This window comes from Zootoca vivipara, chromosome 16, assembly GCF_965207765.1.
Source record: "Zootoca vivipara chromosome 16, rZooViv2.hap1.1, whole genome shotgun sequence".
Lineage (NCBI taxonomy): Eukaryota > Metazoa > Chordata > Lepidosauria > Squamata > Lacertidae > Zootoca > Zootoca vivipara.
Window position 1 is genome coordinate 1,242,343 of NC_142599.1, and position 27,753 is coordinate 1,270,095.

General features: G+C 56.4%; 1 protein-coding gene across 5 annotated transcripts in view; it reads right to left on the bottom strand.

Moving 5' to 3' along the window:
- Positions 1-1,034: 1,034 nt before the first annotated feature.
- TTC28 (tetratricopeptide repeat domain 28) overlaps positions 1,035-27,753 on the bottom strand; it is a 123,621-nt gene continuing 96,902 nt past the window's right edge. For 2 of the 5 annotated variants that reach the window (XM_035099244.3, XM_035099247.3), the window contains 18 exons: positions 26,429-26,936; positions 23,884-25,225; positions 22,966-23,489; positions 21,867-21,976; positions 21,559-21,688; positions 21,169-21,387; positions 17,418-17,580; positions 16,035-16,175; positions 9,642-9,801; positions 8,773-8,952; positions 7,573-8,293; positions 6,821-6,945; positions 6,385-6,616; positions 6,191-6,267; positions 5,946-5,969; positions 5,576-5,705; positions 5,338-5,445; positions 1,035-4,895 (listed from right to left, as the gene is read on the bottom strand). In XM_035099244.3, coding sequence (XP_034955135.2) covers positions 3,232-4,895; positions 5,338-5,445; positions 5,576-5,705; positions 5,946-5,969; positions 6,191-6,267; positions 6,385-6,616; positions 6,821-6,945; positions 7,573-8,293; positions 8,773-8,952; positions 9,642-9,801; positions 16,035-16,175; positions 17,418-17,580; positions 21,169-21,387; positions 21,559-21,688; positions 21,867-21,976; positions 22,966-23,489; positions 23,884-25,225; positions 26,429-26,936 — 6,558 coding nt within the window. In that variant the 3' untranslated portion in view covers positions 1,035-3,231. The remainder of the gene's footprint in view (positions 4,896-5,337; positions 5,446-5,575; positions 5,706-5,945; positions 5,970-6,190; positions 6,268-6,384; positions 6,617-6,820; positions 6,946-7,572; positions 8,294-8,772; positions 8,953-9,641; positions 9,802-16,034; positions 16,176-17,417; positions 17,581-21,168; positions 21,388-21,558; positions 21,689-21,866; positions 21,977-22,965; positions 23,490-23,883; positions 25,226-26,428; positions 26,937-27,753) is intronic. The other 3 variants (XM_088659757.1, XM_035099245.3, XM_088659758.1) reach the window with 3 other exon arrangements.

Sequence of the window (27,753 nt, forward strand, 5' to 3'; positions counted from 1 at the left end):
GACATCAGCAGAGGAAGCTGCTTTGTGGATAAAAATACTTCCAGCCCACTAGCCCAGCATTTTACAGGAATTGCTACTTTAAAATATAGGTTCAAAAATATCACATGTTCCCACAGAAACAGCGAGAGCAAGTCAAGGGCTTCTGAATGAGCAAGGAACGAGGGAATTGCCTCCAGCAACAACTTTGTGGCAGGGCACGACTTTGAAAACCTTTGAAAACCCACCAGGCAACTGGGGGCAGGTGTTTGAATGTGAGGGAATTTCCCTAGGAGCTTAGGAACTGGAAGGTGTCTTGATCTTGTCCCCAACAGGAGCTGGGGCTGTCGAGGGAGCAGCTAGCCCAAGGATGGAGAGCCTTCAGTCCACCAGGCTGTTTTTGCCAAACCATGGCCACCTGCCCCACCTCTGACACCACATGAGGGACAGGCACGGGTGTAGCTCCAAGGGAACCTTTCGGAGATTGAGCTCTCCACAGTTCCTTTGCAAGTGGGATTCATTGACAGACAGACAGTGCTTGTGAAGGCAGACTTCCAATGCCAATCCATCCATTGTTTTTGTTCATTTGCAGGCACAATTTGGTGAGCAAGCATCATCATCATCATCATCATCAAACACCCACCCCTTCCTGGCACTCCAAGTGCCTTTGCGTGTGCCAGGGGCCAGAGTGGATGCCCCCTTGCTCAACCTGGGGCTGCAACACCATTTCCCAGCAGAAAGCACCCCCTGGAAGGAGGAGCTGGGAGAAAGTCGGGAGTGGGAGTAAGCTGCTGGGCTAATGCCCTTCCCCAAGAGGGGGCTCAACATCTGCCTGGCATCCTATTCAATGGCAGAGTTTGAGGGGACAAGGAAGCCCATGCTGGGTCAGAGGGAGGAGATAAAGGAAGGGGAGGGCCCCACAGAGTCGAGGTGCAGGACAGCCGTGGCTGCCACTCCCCCCCCTTCCAGCTCAGCAGCCAAAGCTCCCCCACCCCCCTTTGAGTGCTGCTGGGGAAGCCAACTGATGGCCAGTTATGTCAGACAAGGAACACAGGAGCTGAGAGATCTCATGCTTTAATAGACACAAAGGAAATCACAAAGGAGGCGGCCAAATGCCTTAGGAATTGCAATAAAAATATGAAATTCTTTTTACATGGTAAACTTCGTAATATAAAAAGTTTAATGCTGTCTGGAAACGGGAGTTTTAATTTACAAAAAAGTCCTTATAGGCCAAACATGGCAAACGCTGCATAAAGATCAGAGAGTGCAGAGGACCAGCCAGCATTGGACAGGGAGGGAGGCAGCAGGTGTCTTTGTGTGTGTGTGCCAGGATCCTCCCCACATTCCCGGGAACAAGAGCCCCACCTCACAAGATCACATGACCAAGGGGCAGAGTAGATGGACCACAAGCAGGTGGGGGGAGGGGGCTTTGGAAACCATCCTCCCACCCCCCACCCCCGGTACCTTTCAGTTCTCCAGCCTGACCCTAGATTGGGCAAGGGCCTTGGCACAGAGGGGAGTGGGCAGCATGCACTGGCCAGCTCTGGGCCCTACGAGACCAATGCCCAGGTGGCTCAGCGACCTCTGCAGCCTGGAGTCAAATGGAAGGGCCCTCTCTTGGCAGGGTGTGTGTGAGAGAGGGGGGGGTACTTGTACGTGGCATCACACCGAACGCTTATTGCTCACTGTGAGAAGCAGTGTTGTCACTCAGACATGCACAAACACAACAAGGAGGACGACGAACGAGGACAGATTCCTGGGGTGCAGAGATATGATGTTTCCTGAATTTCCCCATATAAGTGACAAACCTGGTCGATTCCTCCTCACGGGGTGCAGAGGAGTGAGGTGACAGCCAGGGTGGGGGCAGAGGGGTGAGGCTTTGCTGAACGTGGAACTTGAGGCCTAAGGGGCCCTGCAGGGAGCCCCATCTCCCCCCCCCAAGGGCAGAACCAGCACTCTGGGAAGGCTGGAGGCGGCAGCGCCTGGCACCACCAGGAAGGGGGCGGAGGAGGGTGGCGGCCCATGAAAGCACCATTGCTTAGACTTCTGCCTAAGAAGGAAGGAAGCACAGAAGCTCTGCAGGCTGCAGGGAGGGGGGCTACAGGCCCTCCCCAGATTGGGAAGGCTGGCTGCAGAGTGGCTTTGCATAGGGTAGACGAAGAGCAATGGGTGCTCCCGAGAGCTCACACCCACAAGGGAAGAGGCTGGGCCTTGGGGGGACCAATGGGCAGGACTCCCAAGGGCCACTTCCTTCAAAGGTTGGGTTCCCACTGGTGGGCAAGCGGCCTGCTGGGATCTGCCCTGTCTTTCCACTCAATGGCTTCTGCCTAGACGAAGGCTCCCCCCCCTCCCCTTGCAGCTGCATAGCTTGGAAATGCTAAGAAAGAAAACAAAAGAAAGGAGAGGAACCCCAAGACTTGCTCCCCCTGTGCCAGCAACCCCTGCACCACAGCACTTCTGCCTTCAGAAACCCAAAGCCCCTGACACAGTAATAGGGATGTTGGGGGGGGGAGGTGGGGAGAGGAGCAGGGGGGCCTCTCCTTTGTGCTTGGGAATGCGGAGCCTGGTGTCTGACCCAAATCAGGTGAGCAAAGAAAAGCCCCCAGGAGCAGGGAGGGGGGCTGCTTCTTTCTGGCGAAGGGAGGGAGGCAGGAGGCCTGGTCCCAGGTGGGGTGCTCTGGACCTCCAGGCCAGCAGCTGCCAAGTGAGGGCTGCTTCCAGGGTCGCGTCACTGTTTGCAAAGGACAGAGCCTGCTGTGGTTTGACTCTGCACCAGCTCCAGCACCCAAGGGTTCCACCTGCCTGTCCCAGCCAGACAAGGTCTCCAGGCGGGGTCTGGTCATCCCAGAGACAGACCCCTGGGGGGCCACAAGACCACACTTGCATCTCCCAGAAAAGGGCAATGCCAGCCCGCTTCTAGCAACCCACCTCCCCAGAAGCATCAAAAGAGAGGCTTGTACCTCTTCACCATAGAAAGTTGTGTGTGGCTCTTGCCTGCTAAAACACCCTCCTCCCATTCATCCTTGGCGACTCTGGATGCTGGTATCCAGCACCCAGGGGGGCACTGAGAGGAGGCAAGCTGCCAGCTGGCACCGATCCACAGCTCTGGCCTCTGCCCAGGCAGTTCACTGAGCACCTGGATCCACCTCTGCCCACCCCCTCCCAGCTCGTTGCCCGAGGTTCTGCCTCATCCAAGGAAATGGGCGAGGCCAAGGCCCTAGGCTCCTGGCCCGCAGAGTAGGTGGCCAGGGGGCTTCAGCACTTGGAGGAGGGGAAGAACCGTCCTGGCGACAAGAACTTGTAGCCATTCCCAGAGGGCAGCCGTGCAGGGCGCCCAGGGCCTGGGGTGCTGGTGGGGCATGGGGCCTGTGCCGGGGGGGCCAGGGGAGTGGTGTGTCCATTGGGGGCAGCCCTCTGAGGGGAAGAAAGTGGCCGAGGGGCAGATAAGTCCTTCAGCTCCAGTTTGTCGGCCCCTTCCTCCTTGCCATGCCGTGGAGACAAGTTCAGCAAGCTGAGGACGTCCCTCCTCCCCGAGGAGCTCCGGAAGATCTTGAGGGGCCCCGTGGGGTGCTGAGGGGCATTTTGCCAGAACATCTTCAGGTTGTGGATGGCCTGCACCTTCTCGTCGATGGCGGCCATCTTGAGTTTGTCAAGGGAGGGGGCGTCGGCAGGGCTGGAGCGGGCAGAGCTGGCAGAAGAGTAGGAGAGAGCCGGCGAGGGGGTGCTGCCTGCCGGGGAGTGGTGCCCTGAGCTCGGGGAGGTGTTCCTGGGTGATTTGGAAATGTGGGTGCTGTAGGGGGAGCTGGGGTATTTGAGCCGGAAGGGGGAGGACAGCAGAGGCTGCTGCTCCCCGGGCAGCAACACCCCCTGAGGCTCGGAGCTGGGGGATGGCTGGCTGCTGTGGGAGCCAGCCCCTTCCTCTCGGTTGGATGCCTCGGAGGTTGTGGGGCTGCTATAGCCAGAGCTGACTTTCTGTAGGGAGGAGCTCCTGGCGGGGGGCTTTGGCCGGAGGGGGGCAGGGGAGGCCTGGCCCTTGTGGCCAGAGCACTGAGGCCTGCTGAAGGCGCTGGTCTCTGAGGAGCGGAAGGAGGAGGCACGCCCCGTGGGCAGCAGGGGGGCTCTGGGGAGGGGGTCTAGGCTGCTGCTGCGGCTGCTGCTGCTCTGTGTCAGCTGGCTGCTGCGCTGCAGCTGCTCCACGGCCAGGAGGTGGCTCTGCGTCTCCTCCAGGATCTTCTGGGCCAGCTCGCGAGGGTCCAGCGGTGCCGCATTCTCCTCCTGGGACTTGACGGTGCTGTCTGTCTCAGTGCTGGACTGGTCCGACTCACCAGTGTCTGAACTGGCCAGTTTCCCAACTTTTTGGAAAGGGGAGTTTGGGCTGGGAATAAGAGTCATTTTCACAGGGGAGTTGGGAGAGCTGACACTCCCCTTGGAACTGACCGAGACCACAACACCTCTGCCTTTACGAGTCCGGGAGGGACTGTGGTCAGGGGAAAAGAGCCCCTGCCTTCTGTCCTGGTAGGTCGCCAGAGGCTCATTACTGATGATAGAGAAGCCTTCATACTCCTCGTCTTCTTCCTCCTTGCTGGGGACAGCACTGCCTGGAGACGAGAGCTGTCCGTGGGGCAGGGCAGCCCTTTGGGGATAGGCGTTCTTGGGCCTCTCAGGGTCCAGGCGCCCCCTGGAGCCGCCCCCTTCCACCACGCCACACTCGGGCTTGGAAGCAAAGCTGATGGAAGACGTGATGGAGTTGAGACTGTAGACTGAGATGGCGTCGGAGCCCAGGCTGTCGGGGCATGTCGGGGAGAAGGGCGGGTTCTGGTAGCCCAGCGGCCCAGGGTTGGAGATGGACTGAGCAGAAGCCAGCGACTCGAGGGAGGAGGAGCTGTCCAGGCTGAGTCGTTTGGGGAGCTCCGTGGAGTCTAGAGAAAGCAGAGAGGGGCCATGAAAGCTGAGGAGCCAGCAGGAGTGCTCCCGGGGCTCAGGACTTGCTCCCGGGCCCCCAGAGAGGAACAGCCTCAAGCGCTCTTACTGGGGTTGACCCACTGGAGCCAAGCTGTGAGTCCCCACGGCTCACCACTCAGGAACCCCCCACGGGCCACATGCTGCTGGCTAGCACCCCCACCCCACCCCACCCCTCCTTTGAGTATCTCCAGCTGCTGCTGCCGCTTGTCCTGCCGGCCCCCCAGGCATGGTTGCCATTTGCCAAAAAGACCAGGCGCACTTCCAGAGCAACAGCTGAGCCAAGGAGCAGTGGCAACCAGCCCTCCTTTCCCAGCCCCTTGGTGCCCCATGCAGGAAGCTTGTGTTCCCATGCCCACCACCCCAGCCACTAGGCGCCCCTTTCGCAGACAGAAGCCTCACCAAAAAGCGAGAGAAGAGTCTGCAGAGCAAAGTGCATCGTCCGGCGGCTGGCCTGCTTGCCTGTCTTCAGGATCACCTCCTCCTGGCCAACTTCACACAGGTCGAAGCCTGCAAGCAAGACGCGGCTTAAGGCCGGGAGCCCACAGGGAGGGGCTCAGTGGGCAGCCCCTGGAGCAGGAGGACCTGTCCTGCCTCCCTCCCAGCTGGCACCCCAAAGACACACACACCCCCGCTTTACCTAGAGCTGCCAGGAACTCGTGGCAGCCTGGCAGTCGCCAAAGCTGGACGCTGATGGAGACCTGGATGGGGGCCAAGGAGAAATCTTGCTCCTTCTCTCCCACCTGGAGCTGCACCAGGACTTGATGGAGCTGGAGCGCAGGAGGGGGAAGAGGAAGGAGAAGTTAGAGGCAGGCCAACCCAGCTCGACTCTTCTCCCCCTCCCCAGCCCCTTCCTCTCTGGAGGAAGGAAAGAGCAGGGACATGGTGGAAAGCAAGGCAGCTGCTGATGAAAAGGACACAAAGGAAGGAAGCAAAAGGCTGCCCTCCCCCGCCCCAGAACGCAGGTGCAGGAGGGGAAAGAGGGCTGAAGGGAGGGTTCAGATACTCACCATTCCTACCATATTTTTAACAGCCTTTTGGAAGCAGAAAGGAGGAGAGAGAGAGAGAGAGAGAGAGAGAGAGAGAGAGAGAGAGAGAGAGAGAGAGAGAGAGAGAGAGAGAGAGGTGTTTAGAGCCAGGAGAGGCTGTGCTCAGGCAGCAGCCTGATAGTGCCCCTTTGCAGCGCTCCTTGTCTGGCCCCAGTGATCACTGCCAGGGGAGCCTCCCGGGGGGGGGGGGGTGACACGCCACTCACCCGGCTGATGAGCTGCTCTCCCGTCTCAGAGGCGGTGATGAGCTTGCAGAGGGCTTGGAGGGCAGCATTGGGCAAACCTGCCATGGAGAGAGGCAGAGAGGCCCATCATCCTGGGGGAAAGCCCCACCCTCACCCCCCAGGCCCAGAGGGGCCCAGAGGCTGCCCTGCCATGCCCTGCCTCTGCCCAGCCTCACCCAGCAGGGACTGGAGTGTGGTACTGCACTGCTGGAGGCGGTCTCCGGGGTCTGCGGTGGGAAAGAAGACAGCTGCGGGGAGCCCACTGGCTGGGGGGTCCAGCCGGAAGCCCACTGCGGTCAGCAGAGCCTGCCAGCCTGGGATGCCGCCCACTTTGTTCTCCACACTCTGCTGGGAGGTGTACATGGAGTTGTGCTGCCCGCTGTGGATCCGTTGCAGGGACTTCTCAACCTATGTGGAAAGCCGAACGTGTGAGCTCCCTCCCGGCCCCCCCCCAAGCTAGAGGGAGGCTCCTGGGGGGCTCCACATGCCCCACACCCGGCGAGAGCCCCCAGAGAAGCTCAAGGCTTGAGGTGCGCACAGCCGGCCCCTGCCTTGCCACTTGTCTCGCCACCCACATGCTCAGCTCCTCTGAGGCAGCGGCTGCACCCTCACCAGGTGGAGAAGGACCCGCAGGGCATCGCGGGCGCGCTCTGGGTGCTGCAGGATGTCGGTCAGGGCTTGGCCAACCAGAGAGGAAGGACTGTTCAGTTTCACGTCGCTCCCAATCAGCATGAAGCCTGCAGTGGGGACAAGTCTCACTCTCAAGGGCTGCCCAAGGCATTTTGGCACCCGAGGCAAACCACAAAATGCTGCCCCCTCCTGCCAGGGAACAAAGGAGGAGTGAAGGTGAACTGCTTTGGGAACAAGGTGAGGGCTATAAAATCACTTGAAGTGGGAATCAGAGGGCATCGTAGGGGCAAAAGCGGCCCACTTTGAATCACGCCAGGCTAGTGCTTAGACTTAGAGACTCCAAAAGGCTGCCCCAGCCATTTCTTCCCAAGGAGTGCAAGGAGAGAAGCAGCCCCTCCTATTCGCCAAGAGGCCCTTAGAGGCAGCAAGGGTGCTGCTGCAGAGGAGGTGACAGATCCAACCTCCAAGGAATGTGCCATCGTTGCCATTCCTTGGAGGTGAGATCTGCTGTACCTGTGGATCCTCACCTTGCCTCATGGATGGGCTGGCCATGCTCGCCTTGCACATGGTCTCAGGGGTAAGAGCCACCCTCTCTGACCCGCAAGCAAGGGCAGGACAGGGCAGGGGGAGCACCCAGCCCCCAAGCTGTGCCAGCGCCACCTTCTGCTCGTGTCATTCACAGCCGCAGTGACCTCCTGGTCTGGGTGGGCGCCATGTTCAGAAGCCTTCCTCACCTGCCCAGTTGGAGGGGTGGGCAAACTGCTTGCTGCTTTGCACCATCTTCATGGCCTCCCCCAGTGCTGCGCTGGCCTTGAGGCCGCCAAGAAGCGCCGTGTAGAAGCTGTGGACAAACAGCTTGGAGGCGGCCGTGGGCACTGGCCAGAGGGAAACCAGGACGCAGTGGGCGCCAGCCGCCAGGAAGGCTCTCGTCAGCCCAATCACACCGTCGGCCGTGACCTTGCCGTTGGACTCCTGGTAGGAGCCCAGCACCACGAGCTTGAGAGGCAAGCGCAGGTCCAGCACGTCGGCTGCCGTGAGCAGGAACTCCTGGAGGGGTGGGCAGTCGGAGATGCTCTCTGCGTCGCTGGTGTCGTCCTGCATGCGCAGAGACTCTGGGATGGTGTAGGAGTTACCAAAGGCACCTTTACTGCCGGCTGCCAGGCTCTCGGCGTTGGGCGTCAGGACCAGGGCGGCCAGCTTCCACGAGACGTGGGTGGCGAAGTGGGCGCACTCAGCCTGGGCTAGGGCGCTCATCACCCGCTCCTTGGTGGCCATGCTGCCCACCAGGGGCTGGCAGCCCAGCAGCTCCGCGACTGCATAGGCCTCCTCCTCGGCAGAGGGCATGGGCCCCCACAGCCAGCGGTCCATCACCGAGGGGGGCAGCTTGGGGTTGCCGATGACGGCGGCCATGGCAGGGGAGCTGCCGTACGCTGAGGGACTCTTCTTGGCCTGGCTCTGGAAGGGCAAAAGGAGAGGCTGCGTCACTTTCCCCCCCAGGGTGGGACTGCTCACACCAGCGAGCCCCGCACAGGGAATGCCCGACCACGGGGCCAACTCCCTTGCCCCCTCGCTGCCTCCCAGCTGGGCACTTGCACCCTCTATGTGCTGCTGTGGCCTGGCAGGTCCTTAGTTGGCGCTGTTGGCTGGCCTGCTCTTTCTTCTAGGGTGGGGGGCATGGGCAGTTGCACACAGGCATGGCATGGCAAAGTGGGCCAGCAGCTGTGGGGTGGAAGGAGGAAGAACGGGGGACAGACCCAGGGTTTTACCTTCTTGCCACTGGAACAAAAGTGGCTTGGGGGGGGGTCACAAGAGGGAGGTGGGGATGGGGGGTAGGACTCCCTGCTGCTATGGGACAGCAATGGGGATGGCTCTGCCCCACCAGTCTCCCAGGGCCCAGAGGACGCGGAGGAGAAGTGGGGGCTCAGGCAGCCTACCTTGGCGCTGGGGTTCAGGGCGCGGAGGGAGGGCACTGCAATGAGGCTGAAGCGCTCGTACAGGTACTCGTTGGAGGAGCTGCCCTTGAGGAGCGCAAAAGGGATAAGATACAGCTCCCCTTCCAGCACCAGGACAAGCTGCCGGTGGCGGCCGACCGGCCCACTGGAGTGCATCAGGCCCTGGGAGGGAGGGAGGAAGAGAGAGGTGGGGGGGGGGAGAAGAGAAGGAGGAGGAGATCTTTTGGAACACACACACACACAGGAACACACCTGACCTTCCTCCCAAAGGTGCCTTGGGTGGCACAAAACAAACAAAAGCCCTTCAGAATTATTAAAACCGACAAGAACAATTCAAACAGCACCCTCACAGCCAAGTTCCACAACTGCCAGGCTGAGCTGCATTTTCCTCCTGCACATGCCCCCCCCCACTGCCACCCAGAGAGCCCAGCTGCCCACACCAGAGCAAGACCAAGGGGAGAGGGGACTCAGGTAAGTGGCTAACAAAAGACCCCAAGTCCCCGGAGAAGAAGGTCTGGGGAGAGAGGCAGAGCCACCCGCTTCTCCTGCCTGCCTGCCTGCCCAGGACTCTCCCTGACAAGACGCCACCACCACAGCAGGTGCCCAGGAGTCGGAAGGCAGGAAAGACTTCAGCTCTGTGCTTCTCCTTTCTGGAGCAGGACAAAACTGGTGACCAACTAGGTTTCATTTACCCTCACATCAGGCCAAAGAGGAGGAACTCCAGAAAGGGAAGCCACCCCACCTCACCCCACCAGGACCCTCTTGCAACCCCCCCCAGCCCCCCACTCCTGTTTCCCAGCAGTGTCCAGGGGGTCCTTGCTATCCCAAGGGAGGCACTGCCCAGGACTTACCCCTTCCATGGGCCCAATCAGCAGGTCATAGAGGGAGCGCAGGGGGGACTTGCTGAAGGAGCTGAGCCGGCGGGGCAAGGAGGAAGAGGAGGAGGAGGCTTCCTTGGTTGGGGACGCTGGGCCTCCTCCGCTGAAGAGGCTGCTCATGCTCTGGCAGCTCCTGTGGAGAGCGAGAGGGAGAGAGTTGCAGGTCTAGAACCCCAGCCCCTCCAAGCTCCAGCTCCTGCCGAGTCTGGCACACACACCCCAAAAGCCCCGCAGAAGTGGAGGGCTCTGCAGCCCCTCCTAAGGTGCCCATTGACACGGGCTGGAATGCAACAGGAGGCAAGGGCTGGGGGGCAGATCAACCCAGTGCCAGGACCCCCATTAGCCCATGCCCCACAGCATTGGCACAACCTCCATGGGGTCACATTTTGCAACTGAGCACAAGTGGCTGAGTGAAGCAGCCAGTCGCCAGCTTTGACTTGGGGAGAATGGCATGAGTCCACTTCAACAGCAGCTGAAGCCCCAGTTGGCAGGAACCTGCAGGATGGAGGCAGCTCCCTCTACGCCAGCCGGCTGGCCCATGCCAACCACAGCAGATCCCTTCAGTCTGCCCCACAAGCTGAGCGAGAATCAAACATAGAGCAACATGCGACTATACATGGGAATGCAATGTCAATTCTAAAAGAACTCTTTATAATGTCAATAGGGCAGCAAATGATAGTATACAATATAGACAACTCATAGAAGATACTCTTCAATACATAAGTAATAAAGCAGGGTTCAAAAGTCTATGAAAGTCTCTGCTGGTCACAACTAAAAAAGTCAATTGTTGAAAATCAAATAGGAAAGTAAGTGGTATAATGTTCCCACGATGCTGTATAATAAGCTGACAAGATGAACAGTGTGTTTAATAGATTACTGTGTTTTATTTTTCTGTTGGAAGCTGCCCAGAGTGGCTGGGGAAACCCAGCCAGATGGGTGGGGTATAAATAATAAATTATTATTATTATTATTATTATTATTATTATTATTCCGGATAATTCACTGTTTCGTCATTACTTCATCAGCAAAGTCGTGGGTGTTAGAAATATATTCATTGACCCATCTATCATAAGAATGAATGCATACAGAGGAACAGTGCTCATAAGTCTATGTAGACACTGCAGACAAACCCACAACTTTGCTGATGAAGTAATGACGAAACAGTGAATTATCCAGAAATACTGTTCATCTTGACAACTTATTATACTTCAGCATCGCTGGAAAATTATACCACTTACTTTCCTATTTGATTTTCGACAATTGTTGCTCTATGTTTGATTCTCGTTTGCATTGCAACACAGGGATCTGTTTTGTATTTCCACAAGCTGAGTGAGCTTGCTGGCACGGGGCAGGGAGGAGGTCAATCTCCTAAGCCCTGGCTGGAGAGGGGGCACCGGGCACTGCCCTCTCCCTCTGCTGCTCTCCCTGCACCTCTTTCCCCAAAGGGCCCAGACTTCATGGCTGCTCACCACACGGAGATGAGTTTGAGATGCAAGAGGAGGAAGCAGCATAGGCTCTGAACAGCCAGCAGGGGGCAGCAGCTCTCCACCTTCCTGCCTTGTTTGTGAGACCAAGAATTTATCCTAGGGACAGGTTGGGGGGGGGCACAGCTTAATGAAGAGCAAGGGAGGCCTCGCAAGGTGCAAGGTAAGCACCTTCTTCCAGGCCCTGCAAGGTGCTGCTTCCCTCCCCACCCACTGTTTTGGTGCTGCCTTGGGACTCTCCCCAGCCTGCCCCCTTTGGTTCTGGCTGTGTCCAGCAACTACCAGTAAGCCACAGTACAAAGGTAAAATCCCCCCCCCCACATCACTCTGCCTCTGCTCCCCTCCCAGAAGGGAATGTGGCCCTCAGGCTCAAAAGGCTCCTCATGGCACCCCCAACCCCCAGAACCTCTCCCTCCAGGAAAGCAGCAGGTCCAGCTCAGGACCCACAGAACTTTTGCCGCCAGGAAGGCACACGCAGAATGGAGATCTCGACGTGCCCCTTTGCATTTTGTTTTGCCATTTTTTGTTTTTCGGGGGGGGGGGGGTTCTGTTGTCATAGGTATGAGCTTTCAAGTGCATGCACACTTCTTCAGATAGACGAAAGCTCACTGCCTCCATTTCTTCCCCTTCTATTTGCCAGGAGGTTATGGGACCAGTGGCCATGATCTTGGATTTTTTTATGTTGAGCTTCAGAACACATTTTGCGCTCTCCTCTTTCACCCTCATTAAAAGGTTCTTTAATTCCTCTTCATTCTGCCATCAAGGTTGTGTCATCAGCATATCTGAGGTTGTTGATATTTCTTCCGGCAATCTTAATTCCGGCTTGGGATTCATCCAGTCCAGCCTTTCGCATGATGAATTCTTCATATAAGTTAAATAAGCAGGGAGACAATATACAACCTTGCCGTACTCCTTTCCCAATTTTGAACCAGTCAGTTGTTCCATATCCAGTTCTAACTGTAGCTTCTTGTCCCACATAGAGATTTCTCAGGAGACAGATGAGGTGATCAGGCACTCCCATTTCTTTAAGAACTTGCCATAGTTTGCTGTGGTCGACACAGTCAAAGGCTTTTGAGTAGTCAATGAAGCAGAAGTAGATGTTTTTCTGGAACTCTCTAGCTTTCTCCATAATCCAGCTTGCACTTCTGGAGTTCTCGGTCCACATACTGCTTAAGCCTGCCTTGTAGAATTTTAAGCATAACCTTACCGCAGTTGTGCGGTAGTTGGAGCATTCTTTGGCACTGCCCTTCTTTGGGATTGGGATGTAGACCAGGCATCTCCAAACTTTGGCCCTCCAGATGTTTTGGCCTACAACTCCCATGATCCCTAGCTAAGAGGACCAGTGGTCAGGGATGACGGGAATTGTAGTCCAAAACATCTGGAGGGTCAAAGTTTGGGATTTGCCTGATGTAGACTGATCTTCTCCAATCCTCTGGCCACTGCTGAGTTTTCCAAACTTGCTGGCATATTGAGTGTAGCACCTTGACAGCATCATCTTTTAAAATTTTAAATAGTTCATCTGGAATTTTCTCTTTGACATCTGGTGGGAGAGCGTTCCACAGGGTGAGTGCCACTGCCGAGAAGGCCCTCTGCCTGGTTCCCTGTAACCTCACTTATCGCAATGAGGGAACCGCCAGAAGGCCCTCGGCGCTGGACCTCAGTGTCCGGGCAGAACGATGGAGGTGGAGACGCTCCTTCAGGTATACTGGACCGAGGCCATTTAGGGCTTTAAAGGTCAAACCAAAATTTTGAATTGTGCTCGGGAACGTACTGGGAGCCAATGCAGGTCTTTCAGGACCAGTGTTATGAGGTCTCGGCGGCCGCTCCCAGTCACCAGTCTAGCTGCCGCATTCTGGATTAATTGTAGCTTCCGGGTCACCTTCAAAGGTAGCCCCACGTAGAGCGCATTGCAGTAGTCCAAGCGAAGGATAACTAGGGCATGCACCACTCTGCAGGCAGGTAGTCTGCAGGCAGGTAGGGTCTCAGCCTGCGTACCAGATGGAGCTGATAAACAGCTCCCCTGGACACAGAATTGACCTGCGCCTCCATGGACAGCTGAGAGTCCAAAATTACTCCCAGGCTGCGCACCTGGTCCTTCAGGGGCACAGTTACCCCAATCAGGACCAGGGAGTCCTCCACACCTGCCTGCCTCCTGTCCCCCACAAACAGTACTTCTGTCTTGTCAGGATTCAACCTCAATCTGTTAACCGCCATCCATCCTCCAACCGCCTCCAGGCACTCACACAGGACTCAGCCCAAACCCCCTGATGATCTCTCCCAGCAGCTGCATGTAGATGTTAAAAAGCATGGGGGAGAGAACGGAACCCTGAGGCACCCCACAAGTGAGAGCCCAGGGGTCTGAACACTCATCCCCCACCACCACTTTCTGAACACGGCCCAGGAGGAAGGAGTGGAACCACTGTATGACAGTTCCCCCAGCTCCCAAGCCCTCTAGATAGTCCAGAAGGATGTTATGGTCGATGGTGTCAAAAGCCGCTGAGAGATCCAGCAGAACTAGGAAACAACTCTCACCTTTGTCCCTAGCCCGCCGGAGATCATCAACCAGTGCGACCAAGGCAGTTTCAGTCCCATGATGAGGCCTGAATCCTGACTGGAAGGGATCCAAATGGTCAGCTTCTTCCAGGCGTGCCTGGAGTTGTTCAGCAACCACTCGCTCAATCACCTTGCCCAAGAATGGTAGATTTGAGACTGGGCGATAGTTGGCCATATAGGCCGCATCTAAAGATGGTTTTTTAAGAAGCGGTTTAATAACTGCCTCTTTCAGTGGGTCTGGGAAGGCTCCCTCGCAGAGAGAAGCATTCACCAACCCGCGAAGCCCATCGCCCAGCCCTTCCCGGCTAGCTTTTATAAGCCAGGATGGGCAAGGGTCAAGGAGACAGGTGGTTGGTTTCACTTGTCCAAGCAGCCTGGCCACTGTATTATGCTCAGTAACTGTCTAAAGTAATTGTTGTTCCTGAATAGGCTGGAATGAGGGGGAAAGCACAGTCCCCATCCATGTGGCTTCAAACAAAAACCCCAGGAGGTTTTACTTTTCTGCCCAAGCAATGTCTGAATGCCTGCTTCTGCCCCCACCCCACCCTGGACAGTCTTCTCCAAAAAAGAAAACAATGCCCGACCTGAAGAATATGGAGCAGATGATTCAGCAGGGGAAACACAGCCCAGAACAAGTAAGGAGGTAGTACAAGAATACTTGGCTTGTTTAGATGTATTCGAGTCTCCAGGGCCAGATGAACTACATCCAAGAGTATTAAAAGAACTGGCAGAGGTGATTTCTGAACCACTGGCAGTTATCTTTGAGAATTCCTGGAGAACAGGCGAAGTCCCAGCAGACTGGAGGAGGGCAAATGTTGTCCCTATTTTCAAAAGGGGGGGAAGAGAGGACCCAAACAATTACCGCCCAGTCAGCCTGACATCAATACCAGGAAAGATTCTAGAGCAGATCCTTAAGCAAACAGTCTGTGAGCACCTAGAAAGAAACTCTGTAATCACTAAAACTCAGCATGGGTTTCTGAAAAATAAGTCATGTCAGACTAATCTGATCTCATTTTTTGACAGAATTACAAGCCTGGTAGATGAAGGGAACGCTGTGGATGTAGCCTATCTTGATTTCAGCAAGGCCTTTGACAAGGTGCCCCATGATATTCTTGTAAAGAAGCTGGTAAAATGCGGGCTAGACAATGCTACCATACAGTGGATTTGTAACTGGCTTACTGACCGGACCCAAAGGGTGCTCATCAATGGCTCCTCCTCATCCTGGAGAGTAGTGACTAGTGGGGTGCCACAGGGTTCTGTCTTGGGCCCAGTCTTATTCAACATCTTTATCAATGACTTGGATGATGGGCTTGAGGGCATCCTGAGCAAGTTTGCAGACGACACCAAATTGGGAGGGGTGGCTAATACCCCAGAGGACAGGATCACACTTCAAAATGACCTTAACAGATTAGACAACTGGGCCAAAGCAAACAAGATGAATTTTAACAAGGAGAAATGTAAGGTACTACACTTGGGCAAAAAAAATGAAAGGCACAAATACAGGATGGGTGACACCTGGCTTGAGAGCAGTACATGTGAAAAGGGTCTAGGAGTCTTGGTAGACCACAAACTTGACATGAGTCAGCAGTGTGATGCAGCAGCTAAAAAAGCCAATGCAATTCTGGGCTGCATCAATTGGAGTATAGCATCTAGATCAAGGGAAGTAATAGTACCACTGTATTCTGCTCTGGTCAGACCTCACCTGGAGTACTGTGTCCAGTTCTGGGCACCACAGTTCAAGAAGGATACTGACAAGCTGGAACGTGTCCAGAAGAGGGCAACCAAAATGGTCAAAGGCCTGGAAACGATGCCTTATGAGGAACGGCTTAGGGAGCTGGGTATGTTTAGCCTGGAGAAGAGAGGGTTAAGGGGTGATATGATAGCTATGTTAAAATATATAAAAGGATGTCTTATAGAGGAGGGAGAAAGGTTGTTTTCTGCTGCTCCAGAGAAGCGGACACGGAGCAATGGATTCAAACTACAAGAAAGAAGATTCCACCTAAACATTAGGAAGAACTTCCTGACAGTAAGAGCTGTTCGGCAGTGGAATTTGCTGCCAAGGAGTGTGGTGGAGTCTCCTTCTTTGGAGGTCTTTAAGCAGAGGCTTGACAGACATATGTCAAGAATGCTTTGATGGTGTTTCCTGCTTGGCAGGGGGTTGGACTGGATGGCCCTTGTGGTCTCTTCCAACTCTGTGATTCTATGATACCCAATGGGGGTCTCAGCAGGCAGAAGCCAAGAGGCTAGAGAGAAGAAGGGTGGCTGGAGAGAGCCCCACGAGGAGGACAGGGTAGTGGCCCCCAGGTCTCTCCTCTTCCCTTCACCCTACCTGTTGAAGAGGTTGTTCCTGCTAACCATCCTCAGGAAGCCAGTGGGGTCTGAGGTGGAGTCCAGCTTGTGGCTCATCTCCTCAAACTGCTGGTCCATGATGTCTCCTGCCTCACTCTCAGTTTCGCTGCTGGCTGAGGCTCTGGCAGAGGAACAAGAGGCAGGAATGTCAGCAGGAACTGAGAGAACACTGGGGGGGGGGGGGCGTCTGTGGTCCCAGCAGCAAGCAGGGCCCAGAGAAATAGCTGGGAAAACAACACTAAAGGAGCAGCTGTGGTGAGTTTTTGCTTTTTAAATTCCAGCTTGTTCCCTGCTTCCACCCCACCCCACCCCACCCCCGAAAAGTATGATGCTTTCCATCAGTCACAATTCAAAACCTCCCCTTCAGCACATTGGGGGTAATTTCAACTGCAGCTGCCCTTCTCAGAATGCAGCTGGCTTGACTGCCTTCATTTGGCCAGTACAGATCTATTAACAGAGCCCATCTGCATGCTACTTTCCTCCCAACACAGATCTCAGGGCAACCAACACTCCCGGGGGGCCGGGGCTCAGAGCTCTGGCCCGGCCCTTCCTGAGCAGGGGCTGCTCCCAGCCCTACTGGCATGACTGAGGAGCAGCAGAGCCACAAGCCCCCAGCAGCAGAGAACTAGGAGGCACATTGCAGGGGTGAGGAATCTTCCTGCTGCTGCCAGAAAGCTCACCAAGCCTTTGACTGGTAGGAAAGAAGAGGGTGGGGACTAGGGGAGGACGAGTGGCTTGGAAGGGAGCTTCTGCCTCTGCTGCAAAAGGGAGGCAGGTCTGTACCTCCCTCCTCCCCCTCTTCAGCTGGCCATGGAGAGCCCTAAGCCACCTCCGCTGCCCCCAATGAAGGGGACGGGGTGGGGAATGCAGCTGGCTCAAAGGCCTACGCATGCCAAGGCAGCAGCCTTTGCAGGCAGGCAGAGGCTCAGGATGGAGCAGGATCCAGAGATTTTCCTGCTCTTCATGGGACCTGAAGGCTCTGCAAGGACCAGGCTGCAGCCTCTGCACTCCAGGCAGGCTCTGGCAGCAGCTGTGAGGAAAGGAATCCCATTCACACTCTGCTCACAAATCTCCCCAATTGCCAGGAATCTTCCAAAGCAGCCTGCCTCCCTTCCTGCTGGAATACCGGTCGTGTTCCTGGGCTCCCTTGGCTCAAATCCTCACAGGCAATGCCTCCACCCCCTGGCAGCCCCAGGACCTCTTGACGCACTGCTGGAGAACTGCCTCAGCCAGGAACAATCCCCTCTGAGCCCGCAAGGGGAAGGGGCACTCTCCTGGGCGGCAGCTGCCAGGAGAAAGCTGCCCTCTTCTTCTTTCTCTGTGGTTCCTCTGCCCCTCAAGCCACCCCCACCACCCCACTTACCGCATGTAGTAAGAGTCCACGCCCAGCGCTTCCCGCACACCAGAGCTGAGGTGCTCCAGAGCTGAGCTGGTGACTGCCTGGAGGCTGGCAGTGTTCTCCTGGAAGTCTCCAGAGCCCTCAGCCGGGCCCTCGCCCAGGTAGCATTCGTGGAACTTCAAGATCCCTGAAAAGCACAGAGGAGTCCCCACATCAGGAGAGCCACAAGGGGCCAGAGCCACCACCACCTCCTCCTCCTCCTCCTCCCAAGACCTGCTAGATGGGCCCTTGTCCGTCTCTGCTGCAACTGGGCATGCAGAGGGAGAACGGCCTCTGCTCATCAGCCTGCAGGATGAGGCAGGAAGATTTAAAGCAAAAACACCACCTCGGTATTGAATACCTCAGTTATTCCCAACAATGAACAGGCAGTCAGGACACACACACCCCTCCCCGCAAGAAGGTCGTGCTGGGAAACGGCCCCCTTTCCTCTTCCTCATCTCCTGCATTTGGAGAGAATACGAGGAACTGACAATGGCATGGAAAGAGCGTTCTCCAGGGTGCAGCCAGGACCCCCACCCCCCTCACCCCTTGCTTTGCAACAGAGAGCCTTCCAAGAGGAAGCTGAACAAGTACTGCTAGGAGATGAGCCTCAGATAAGCCAGGATTTTGTGTCTTCAAGCAGCCCATAAAGGAGGTTTCTCAGAACCCAAATACAGGATGGTTCTATCAAAGGCTCCTCTGCCTGGCAAATGTTCCTGGTCCTGCTTCACCAGGCAAAACCAGAGAAAACGAGCCAGCGGGGGGGGGGGGTACTGAGGCTAGGAGGTGGTGTGTCAGCAGGTGAAAACCCCCTCCTTCAGGGCGTGGCAGGGAACTCCACCTGCTCCACCTCCTCTCCATGGACTTTGAGCTACCTGCAAAGGAAGGCAGGTGAGCAGAGGAGAGCTTGCTTGGAAGTGGGGAGAGCAGAGCCTCTCAGCAATACGGAGAGGGGGGTCTCTCATCCCATGAGGGGAGGGCCCAAGCAGCCAAGGCAGCTGGGGAAGGCAGCAGAAGACCCAGAACCACACGGGCCCAAGTGGCAGCTTAGAGGGGCAGAGGTAAGAAATCAGAGAAGAATGGCAGGTGAAGTTTATGGATTATGCTGAAATGGCTAAAATGACCACAAGAGAAAAATTGGGAAGACCAAATTTTTAATAATGGGGAAAATTTATAACTTATCTTAAAAACCATTGTAAACAGTTAAAATTTTTAGTAGGGTTGGAATAGCACTTGTAGTTTAAGGTTGATTCTGGACATAATGGAAGAAGTCAAGGGTGTGGATTATCATAAAAGATGTGGGAGGAACTGATGAATAATAGGACCCACATAGGGGAGGACGGAAGTCCAGGAGATTCCCTCGAATCTTGTTTTTATGATTTATGTTTGATGATAGATCTCTGTAAAATTTAAGTTGGAAAATCAAATAAATAAATAAATAATCAGCAGAAGTACCTGGAGGGGCTGGGAGGAGCCAGAGACAGCGGCGGGTGAGGCAGATCAGCTGAGAGAAGAAGGCGAGGGCAGATGGAAGAAGCAGAGGAGGACGAGTTTGCAAGCTGTGGCTGGTCCCGGAACAGGGTTGCCAGTTGGGAAGGTGCTGCACTGGCGGCCAAGATCCAGCCTGGCCAAATCAACGGTGCCAGTCATGACCTATAAAGCCCTCTGTGCCTTGGGAAGAGCCCCTCTCCATTCTCCGCTGGCCTATGTGTGAAGGCCTGCTTGGATGGTAAAGAGGGTGTCTCGTGGCCAGGAGGGATCCGTTCTGTGTGTGTGAGGGAGACCCCCTTGATGGAAGGCCCTTCCCCTCTGAGAAATGCTCCTTTTTATATTTCAACACCAATGAAAACGCACTTCTTGGCTCAGGCATTTGCAGGTCCCCCTCCTCACTCCCAGATAGGGACTCCTCTGCACTTGTTTTTTGTCGCGCTAGGTTATTGTGCTGGTCAGTGATATGTTTTAAGAGAGCATATTTTTATAAGGAAAATAAAAAGCCCGGTGGTTGGGCTAGCTGCTGAAGTGGAGAATTGGTTCTGTACCGAGCCCATGTGAAGGGACCATTATTTCTTACTCCTCATCAAACAACTACTTGCTGTTTTACAGAATAAATTCCTGTATGCATCCTGGTCTGAGGCATTCTCAGATAACCTCTCTCACCCCAAGAGCAGGCTTTGATTTAAACAGTCCAGCTGATAAAAGGAGATCCCGGGTGCTCTCCCATGGTGACTCAGCTGGTGATAGCAGCGGCAATTTATATTTGATGAAGATTCATTAAGGGGAGCCTGGGCTCAAGGGGCCAGTTGTGTAGCTAGCCCACGGCCTCGAGGTCGCCCCTTTCTCCTGCACCAGGCAGTCAGGGCCGCCTCTCTCTCTCTCTCTCTCTCTCTCTCCCCACCCCCCTCTCTTTCCAGATGTGCTTTGCAGGCTGATGGGCGGCAACTATCAAATGATGCCCTGAAAGAGCCTCTGTGATTACAGGCCCTGCTTTATTAGATAATGAAGAGCAGCTGTTGGGGGGGAAATCCCTTCCCAGAGTAGGGGGGTCCCTCCCCACTAATCCCACCACTTCTCCCAGCTGATCCCACTGAGCCCTCTTTGCTGGCTTGCAATTGGGTGGATAAAGTGCAGAAGGGGAGGCGGGGGCTGCCCATCCCTGCTCTGCCGAACCTACTTCAGGGAAGCACAAAGCAGAGAGGTGTCACGAAGCTCTTGCTGCTCAGCTGCTGGGCTCAGACTCTCCCTAGCAGCCAGCCTGGCCAAGGGAGGGCAGCAGGGGGAGCAGCCAGACCCTTGGCTCTGCTCCTGGGTCTGAGCAGCCAAGGGCTCCTGCAGGCTCCCTCTCTCCAGATTCCCCTCACAAATTTGTCCCCTGGCCCTACTTTCGTCCTCTGCCCGCCAGTGGGGCAGATCAGCTGCAAGGAGGAGGCAGTCACAATTCACCCCTGTGTCCGCCCCTCGCTGAGTGAAGACCCAGGAGGCCCCAGGGCTGGGTGATATTTCGATATATCGTCCAAAACCGATTCAAAGTCCATATCGTGATATCAGTTTCATCATTTTTAACCTGGCAATATATCACAAATCTTGATGTGTGTTTGTGTGCACTATGCAAAAATCCCGATGCCTCTCCATAGCTCCATCCTTATTTCAGATATCGTGATATATCGGTATATCGTGATGCTTAGCTGGTGGTATCCTCTTCTTCTTCTTCAACTAGAGCACTCGCAGGCCAGTGTTTCCCAGTTGTCTGTGCGTATACATTTTTTTAGATTTCTCTTGAGAGTCTTTAAACCTCCCTTTTTTTTTTACCACCAGCATTACACTATCCATTTTTAAGTTCGGAATAGAGTAGTTGCTTTGGAAGACAATAATCAGGCCTCTGCACAACATGATCAGTCCAATGAAGTTGATGTTGAAGAATCATTTATTTGACACTGGTGAGTTTTGCTTCTAGTACACCAAAGTGCTGCACCAACAAACACAAAACAATTCCCTCTGCAGCACCACAAATCCAACTCAATGGTGTAATGTTGGAAAGTGTTGATCACTTCTCCTACCTGGGCAGTTATCTTTCCACAAGGGCTGACATTGATGCCAAAATCCAGCATTGCCTGAGCTCTGCAAGTGCGGCTTTCTCCCAACTGAAGCACAGTGTGTTTGAACTGGTGATATATCCCGATGTTGAAAAGCAGATATATCCCCCAGCCCTACCTGGCACTCCCCCCCCCCTGTGACTTACCTGCCCCAGGAGCCAGGAGCCAGCTGTAAAGGTGCCCTGCTGCCAAGGAATAGTACAGAACCAGCCCCCGCTGCCCGTTCACTACTTCCAGGACCTGATCAACCGTCACGGGGGAATAGGGGTCCGACTCCTGCTGGCCTGTCTGACGCTCCACCAGCAGGTCAGCGAAGGCTCTTGTCCGGCCTCTCTCCGCCACGGCCAGAGCCTCGTCGTGGTGCCCTGTGGGGAGGAAGGAGCCGGAGCCACACGTGAGGCCTGACACGCTTAAGGAACGAGAGGGTAAGGAGAAACCTGCCCTCCCCACCTACGGCACTGCTAAATCTGCACCCCCCTCCCCCCAGGCCCAGGGCAGGAAGATCTGTCCCCAATGCCCACCTCCCCCTCTCTTACCTAGGCTCACCAGCACCCGCTGCAGGGCCTGGTAGGAGGACGTCTGGAGGTCAAAGAGGGAGAGCTTGTAGTCTGTGCTGAGCTGCACCTCCTGCCGGATGGTCTCAAAGAGAGCGGAAGCCCGGTAGAGCTGTGGGGCAAGGGGGAGGGGGCAGCCCGTCAAGCAAAGGCAGAATCCTGAAGCTCAGCTGAGCTGCCCAAATCAGGACTGCCAAGGGCGGATGGGGAACCACGGAGCATGGCGCATGGATCATCCGGGATCATCTGCAGGGGGTGAGGGACCTCCTCCCCCACTCCCTGGTGCTCACCTGGTGCTGAGCCTCCTCCAGATTCCCACTAGCCCAGAGCGAAAGGCCCAGGCCGTGCCGGATCCTGGCTTCATCCTCCCTGCGGCCCAGCTGCTCTGCCAGCCTCAGCCCTGCAGGAGAAAGGAAAGGAAAGGGTGAGCCTCACCCCCTGCTGCAGAAGGCCCCAGGAGCTGTGGGGCTCTGCTCTCTGATTCATGCAGATTCTTCAGCCAGCCAGATCTGGAAGCCACCCTCCTTACTTGGCCCCTCCAGCCCCCTGCAGCCCCCTTGGCCCAGTTGCCCTCTCAGTAACTGGGAACCTGCCCCTCCCTCTTGCCAGGCCACAAGCGGTGGGGGCCCCAAGAGCCAGAGGAGGAGGAGGAGGAGCACAGTCTCTCCCACAGTAAGTATGCAAGAGGTGCCCACAAATCCTGGGTCCCAGCTCCAGGCGCGGGGCAGAAAAATGCCCCAACCCCTCTGGACACCCAGGAGCCAGGCAAGTGCCCCCCCTTGCACCTTCCCCTTCCCTCCCTCCCCTCTGTGTCACGCCCCTCCCTCTGTCTACAGTGAGCCCCAAGGGACCCTCTGTCTGTTACGTGGAGCAAACGCTGGATCTGGCAGGTTGTCAGAAGAAACACTTTCAGGGGGTCTTTGTGGTGAAGCTGCTAAGCCTGACTCCTGTCTTTGGTCTCTGCTGGGGCACCTCCTTGTTTCCTCCTTTTCCTTCCCCTCCTCTGGGGTGTGTCCGGTTGTCCACCACCAGGAGCCCAGATCCAAACCCTCTTCCTCTGCACTTTCCTTACATCCTGCCCCCAAATTGGCTCTGGGGAGGTCAGGAGACACCCTCACATACACACACACACATCAGTGTGCAAGCTGAAATGCTGGTCCTGATGGAACAGCTGCCACAGGACGATGCTGAGCTCCTCCTCTGCTGCCTCTTCCTCCCCACTGTGGACGCCTCTGCATCCAGCCAGGGTTTCTCAAAGGAGCTCCCTTGGACACATGCCGGCTATGGAGGGACTGCCCACATGGCCTTGCTTCTGAATATTTCCAGATTTAGAATGCAGAGTCTGGCCTGGCCTGGCCGTGTTGCCCCCCCCCCCCCAAGCTTGCTCACCTTCCTGCAGGTACATCACGGCTTGGGAGTAGTTCTGGAGGGCGTGGTGGGTCCTGCCCAGGCTGCTGTAGGAGGCAGTTTTGGCCACTAGGTCATTCATCTGGGCCGCAATGCTCAGGTGCTGCTCCTGGTAGACCACTGCTCTCTCGTAGGTGCCAAGGGACTCGTAGGTTAGGCCCAGGTTGCCATAGGCCCGGCCCTGGCAGGCCGCGTTGTGGGTCTCCTCGGCAATCTGGAGGTCCAGCTGGTGGTACTGCAGGGCCGTGTCGTATTCGCCCATCTGTTGGTAGATGCTGCCCAAGCCGCAGGCGGCGCTCCCCTCCAGGGCCTGATCCTTCATCTCCCGTGCGATGCCCAGCTGGCGCTCCAGGCAGGAGATGGCCTGCTCCGAGTTGCCCAGCTGACTGTGCAGGGCGCCCAGCTCCCCGTAGGCCTGGGCCTTGTCAAATGCCTCCCCGAGCTCGTGAGCTACCACCAGCCTCTTCTCAAAGCACACCAGGGCCTGCTGCAAGCTCCCCATTGCCCTGGAGGGGAGGGGGGAACACAACCAGCATTACTCTCACGAAGGCTTTGGGAAGGAAGCTGCCGGGGCCAGGCGGCTACTGTGCCAGCCTCCCACCCGCCTTTGAGCCCTGAAATCTACCCCTTGGGCTCCACGGCAACGGAGGAAGGCAGCTCCTTTCTTTCTGTGGGACAGGGCAGGGGCCACAGATCTGCTGGGCCCTCCCCTCCATCCCATTCCGTGTCCCCCCTCCGGAAAGGCCACATCATCGTCTTCTTGTGCTCTCTCTCTCTCTCTCTCTCTCTCTCTCTCTCTCACACACACACACACACACACATGCATATGCCCAGAGCCTTTCCCTTCTCATGCATCCCTTGGGATTCCCCTCCCCGCTGCTTCCCTGGGCCCCACCTTACCTGTGCCCATTGCCCAGGCCCCGGTAAGCCTTGACCTGGTCCTGCACACGGTTCAGGCTCTGTGCCACAGACAGGTACTGCTCGTAGTACTTGACGGCCTCCTCAAAGTCGCCCAGGGCCTCGTAGCAGTCGCCCAGGCTCCCAAAGGCCCTTCCCCGGTCCAGCATGGCCTCCGTGCCACTCAGCTGCTGAAGGGTGGCCAGCTGCTGCTCAAAGTAGCCGATGGCCTCCTCCATGGCGCCCATGTTCATCTTGGTGATGCCCATGTTGCCGTAGACCTGGGCCTCAATGCCGGGGTCCTTCAGCTTCTGCCCCAGTTCCAGCTGCTCCTCGTAGCACTTGAAGGCCATGGTAAACTTGCCCAGGGCCATGTAAACAGCAGCCAGGTGCCCGTGTGCGCGGCACTCACCCAGGGCCTCGCCCAGCTCCTGGTACACCTCCAGCTCCTGCGTGTGGTAGCCCAGGGCCTTGTCATGCTTCTGCAGCAGGCGGTAGGCCGAGCCCAGGGCTGCGTAGGCGCTGGCCTCCAGCCTCCGGTCCGCAGCCTGGTGCGCCAGACTCAGCTGCTGCTCGTAGAACCTGACGGCACCGCCCACATCCTTCTTGCAAATGGAGAGGTCGCCCAGGTTGCCCAGCGCCCGGAACTTGGCCTGGGCGTTGCTGAGCGACTGGGCCAGGGACAGGAGGTACTTCTGGCACTCCTCAGCCTTGCCAAAGCATGCCAGTGCCTTGAAGGCCAGGCCCAGGTTGCAGTAGGCTTTGGCCTGGCTCAGCTTGTCATGCAGGTCCTTGGCGAGTGCCAGGTCTTGCTCGTAGTACTTGACGGCCTCCTCATAGTTGCCCAGGCAGTAGTGGGCGTAGCCCAGGTTGTGGCACACCTTGCCCTCGCCCTCCATGTCCTGCAGCTCCGGGGACAGCTGCAAGTACTGCTCATAGTAGGGGGCTGCCTGGGCAAACTCCCCCCGGGAGCAGTGGAAGTTCCCCAGGTTGCCCAGGGCCCGGGCTTCACTCTGGATGTCCCGCAGCTCCCGGGCAATGTTGAGGTGGTTCTGGTAGTGCTGCAGGGCCCGGTCGTGGGCGCCCAGGGCCTGGTAGGCCACTGCCAGGTTGCCGTGGGTGGAGGCCTGGGAGGCTCGGTCGTTCACCTCCATGGAGATCTGCAGCTCTTGCCGGTGGTACTTGACCGCCTGGTCAAAGAGGCCCAAGGCGTTGTAGGCGTTGCCCATATTCCCGTAGGCCCGGCCCTGCGCCGCATAGTCGTTCAGCTCCTGCGCAATGGAAAGGTGGACCTTGTGCAGCTTCAAGGCCGCCTCGTAGTCGCCCTTCATCTGATGGATGATCCCTGCCAGGAAGGAGCACAAACAGGCTGGCAAAGGTGTTTCTGTAGGCCAGCACAGCAGCTAGAGGACTCTGCGCACCAAAATGGAAAACCCCCAGAAATCCCAACCAAGGAGGAAGCTCAAGCTACTCTAGCTACTGGAGTGCACAGTCTATAGAAGGCAATACAGCCACATAAAATGTCAAGCAGGTTTTGACTTATGAGCAATGGAAAGAAAACAAAAAAGATTGTAATATAGGATTTCAGTAAATAGAGAGGCAGGAGGGAATCAGAGAGAGAATTAGACCATCATGGAATAAAGGATGGAAAGTCACCAAGGTAAATAAATAAATTTTGATGTAAATTGTATGTCATTTGATCTAATCAATGTAAAATAATAATAAATATATTTTTCAAAAAAAAGAGAAAAGAGTGCAGGTGGGCTCACGGCCTGGGAGCCTCCCTGAGCAGCAATGTTTTAAGCAAGAGGAAGAACCACCATAAGAGGTGCTGGGCCTTCCTTCCTTGGAGGCTTTTAAGCAGAGGTTGAATGGCCATTTGTCGGGGGTGTTTTAGGTGAGATTCCTGCATTGCAGGGGGTTGGACTAGATGATAGCCAGGGTCCCCTTACAACTCCATGATTCTAGGTCTGTTTTTGAATTCCAGGGAACCCCAAACCCTCCTTAGAAACATCGCAAACTAGGTGCGCCTCTGCCAGCAAACCTGGGAAATTCTGCACACATCCAGAACCTGGTGCTGAGCAGCAGAGGGGGCTGGGGTGAAAAGGTCTAATAATGTGTTCCATGGCTGCACAGAGACACTCCTCTGCTCCTGCCCCACACCCAACCCACGGCTGGTGCTGCTGTCTGGAGAAGGGAAGGAGCAGCAGAGGGTCTCTCTCTCCCCCCCCCCTCTCTCTCTTGTTCCTGGTCTTCTACAGATGTGAGGATGAGGGGCCACCTCCCTTCTAATTCCCCAGCTGACACATACAAATAAGCACATGCCAATTTCATGCAAATCTGCATCATGTGGTCGTGAGCCCAGTCCTTGAAGGGCCTGTCAAATGGAGCCCCCACACCACAGACCAAGCTCAATAAGCCCCCTGGCCCCCCTTGGTGCCTCCTGGGCAGCCCCACATTGCCTGCCTCCTCCTGCCCCCTGCCCCCTGCCCTACAGGGCCCCCTCCTGACTGGGCTGGCGTCAGGCAGAAAGGTGGAAGTGGCTCACCCAGGTTGGAGGAGGCGCGCCCCTGGGCGGCTCGATCCTGCAGGCTCTCGGCAATGCCAAGCTGCTCCCCGTGGTACTGCTTGGCCCGCTCCAGGTCCTGCATGCAGCGGGCAGCGTGGCCCAGGCCGGCGTAGGCACGCATCTCGATGGACTTCTCCTCCAGCTCCTGGGCCAGCTCCAAAACGTGGTTGTGGTAAGACATGGCCTTGTCAAAGTTTCGGCGGTAGTGGTAAGCGCTGCCCAGGTTGCTGTAGGCACGGGCTTCCTCCCGCCGGCAGCCCAGGGCCTTGGCAATGGCCAGGTGCTGCTCGTGGCACTGCACGGCGTTCTCAAAGTCGCCCATGGCGATGTAGACGGCCCCCATGTTGCCCAGCTCCCGGGCCTCGGAGAGATCGTCCTTCCCTTGCTTGGCCAGGAGCACGCACTGCTTGTGGCTGGCCAAGGCGTTGGGGTAGTCCCCAATGGCCGTGTAGACGTGGCCCAGGCTGCTGAGGGCCGAGGAGGCTGCCTGCAGGGGAGAGGCAGAGCGAGCAGAGAAAGGGGTGAGCCCCACAGAACCACCAGGGCTCCATGCCCTCCAAACAGCCCCTGCAAGCCCAGACACAAGGCCAGCACAGGGCAGGGTGGGCAGGAGACAAGGCATGCTGCGGGAAGCTCTTCACAAGCCCATGGAGAGGGCAGCAACTGGGGCGCTGTGCTGCTCCCCTGGCACACATGCACAAAGCCACAGCAGGCCTCCGCTTCTTTCTGTTATCATGGGAAACAAAGCCCCCCCTGCTTGGCTGCACTTGGGCAAAGAGGCACCAATAGCATTCCTGTGCAAAGGACAAACCAGCCCAGCTCTGCTTCTGCAAGAGAGACTTCGTGCGAGGAGAGCTAGTGGCAACCCACGCCTGAGGGGAGACCACACACAGCCCTGCAGATGTGCGCCCCCCCCCACAAGGACTTGCAAGCGAGTCAGCAACTTCATGGGCTCTCCAGTTGCTTTGTTTTTTGACAGAAGGTGCTGGCGGAGGCAGCTCCCAAGTTGTCAAAGGTGACTCAGAACTGAACCCCCCTGGCCAGCCAAGGCTGTCGCTGCCAGCGGCACAGCTGCCCTGCCCCGTGCCTCCCTCCATGGCTTGCCCAGGCCCTTACAGGGAGCCAGCCCCAAGCACCAAAAGTAGTCAAGGCACGGTCATCCAGGCCACCCCCTGGGGGAAAGTCCCTGGGGGAGGACTTCTTCTCACCAGGGGAAGGTTTATTTATTCCATTTATAAAATATTTGTATACCACTATTCATAAAAATATATACTGTACTGATAGCGGCTTATAACAAAGCTGCC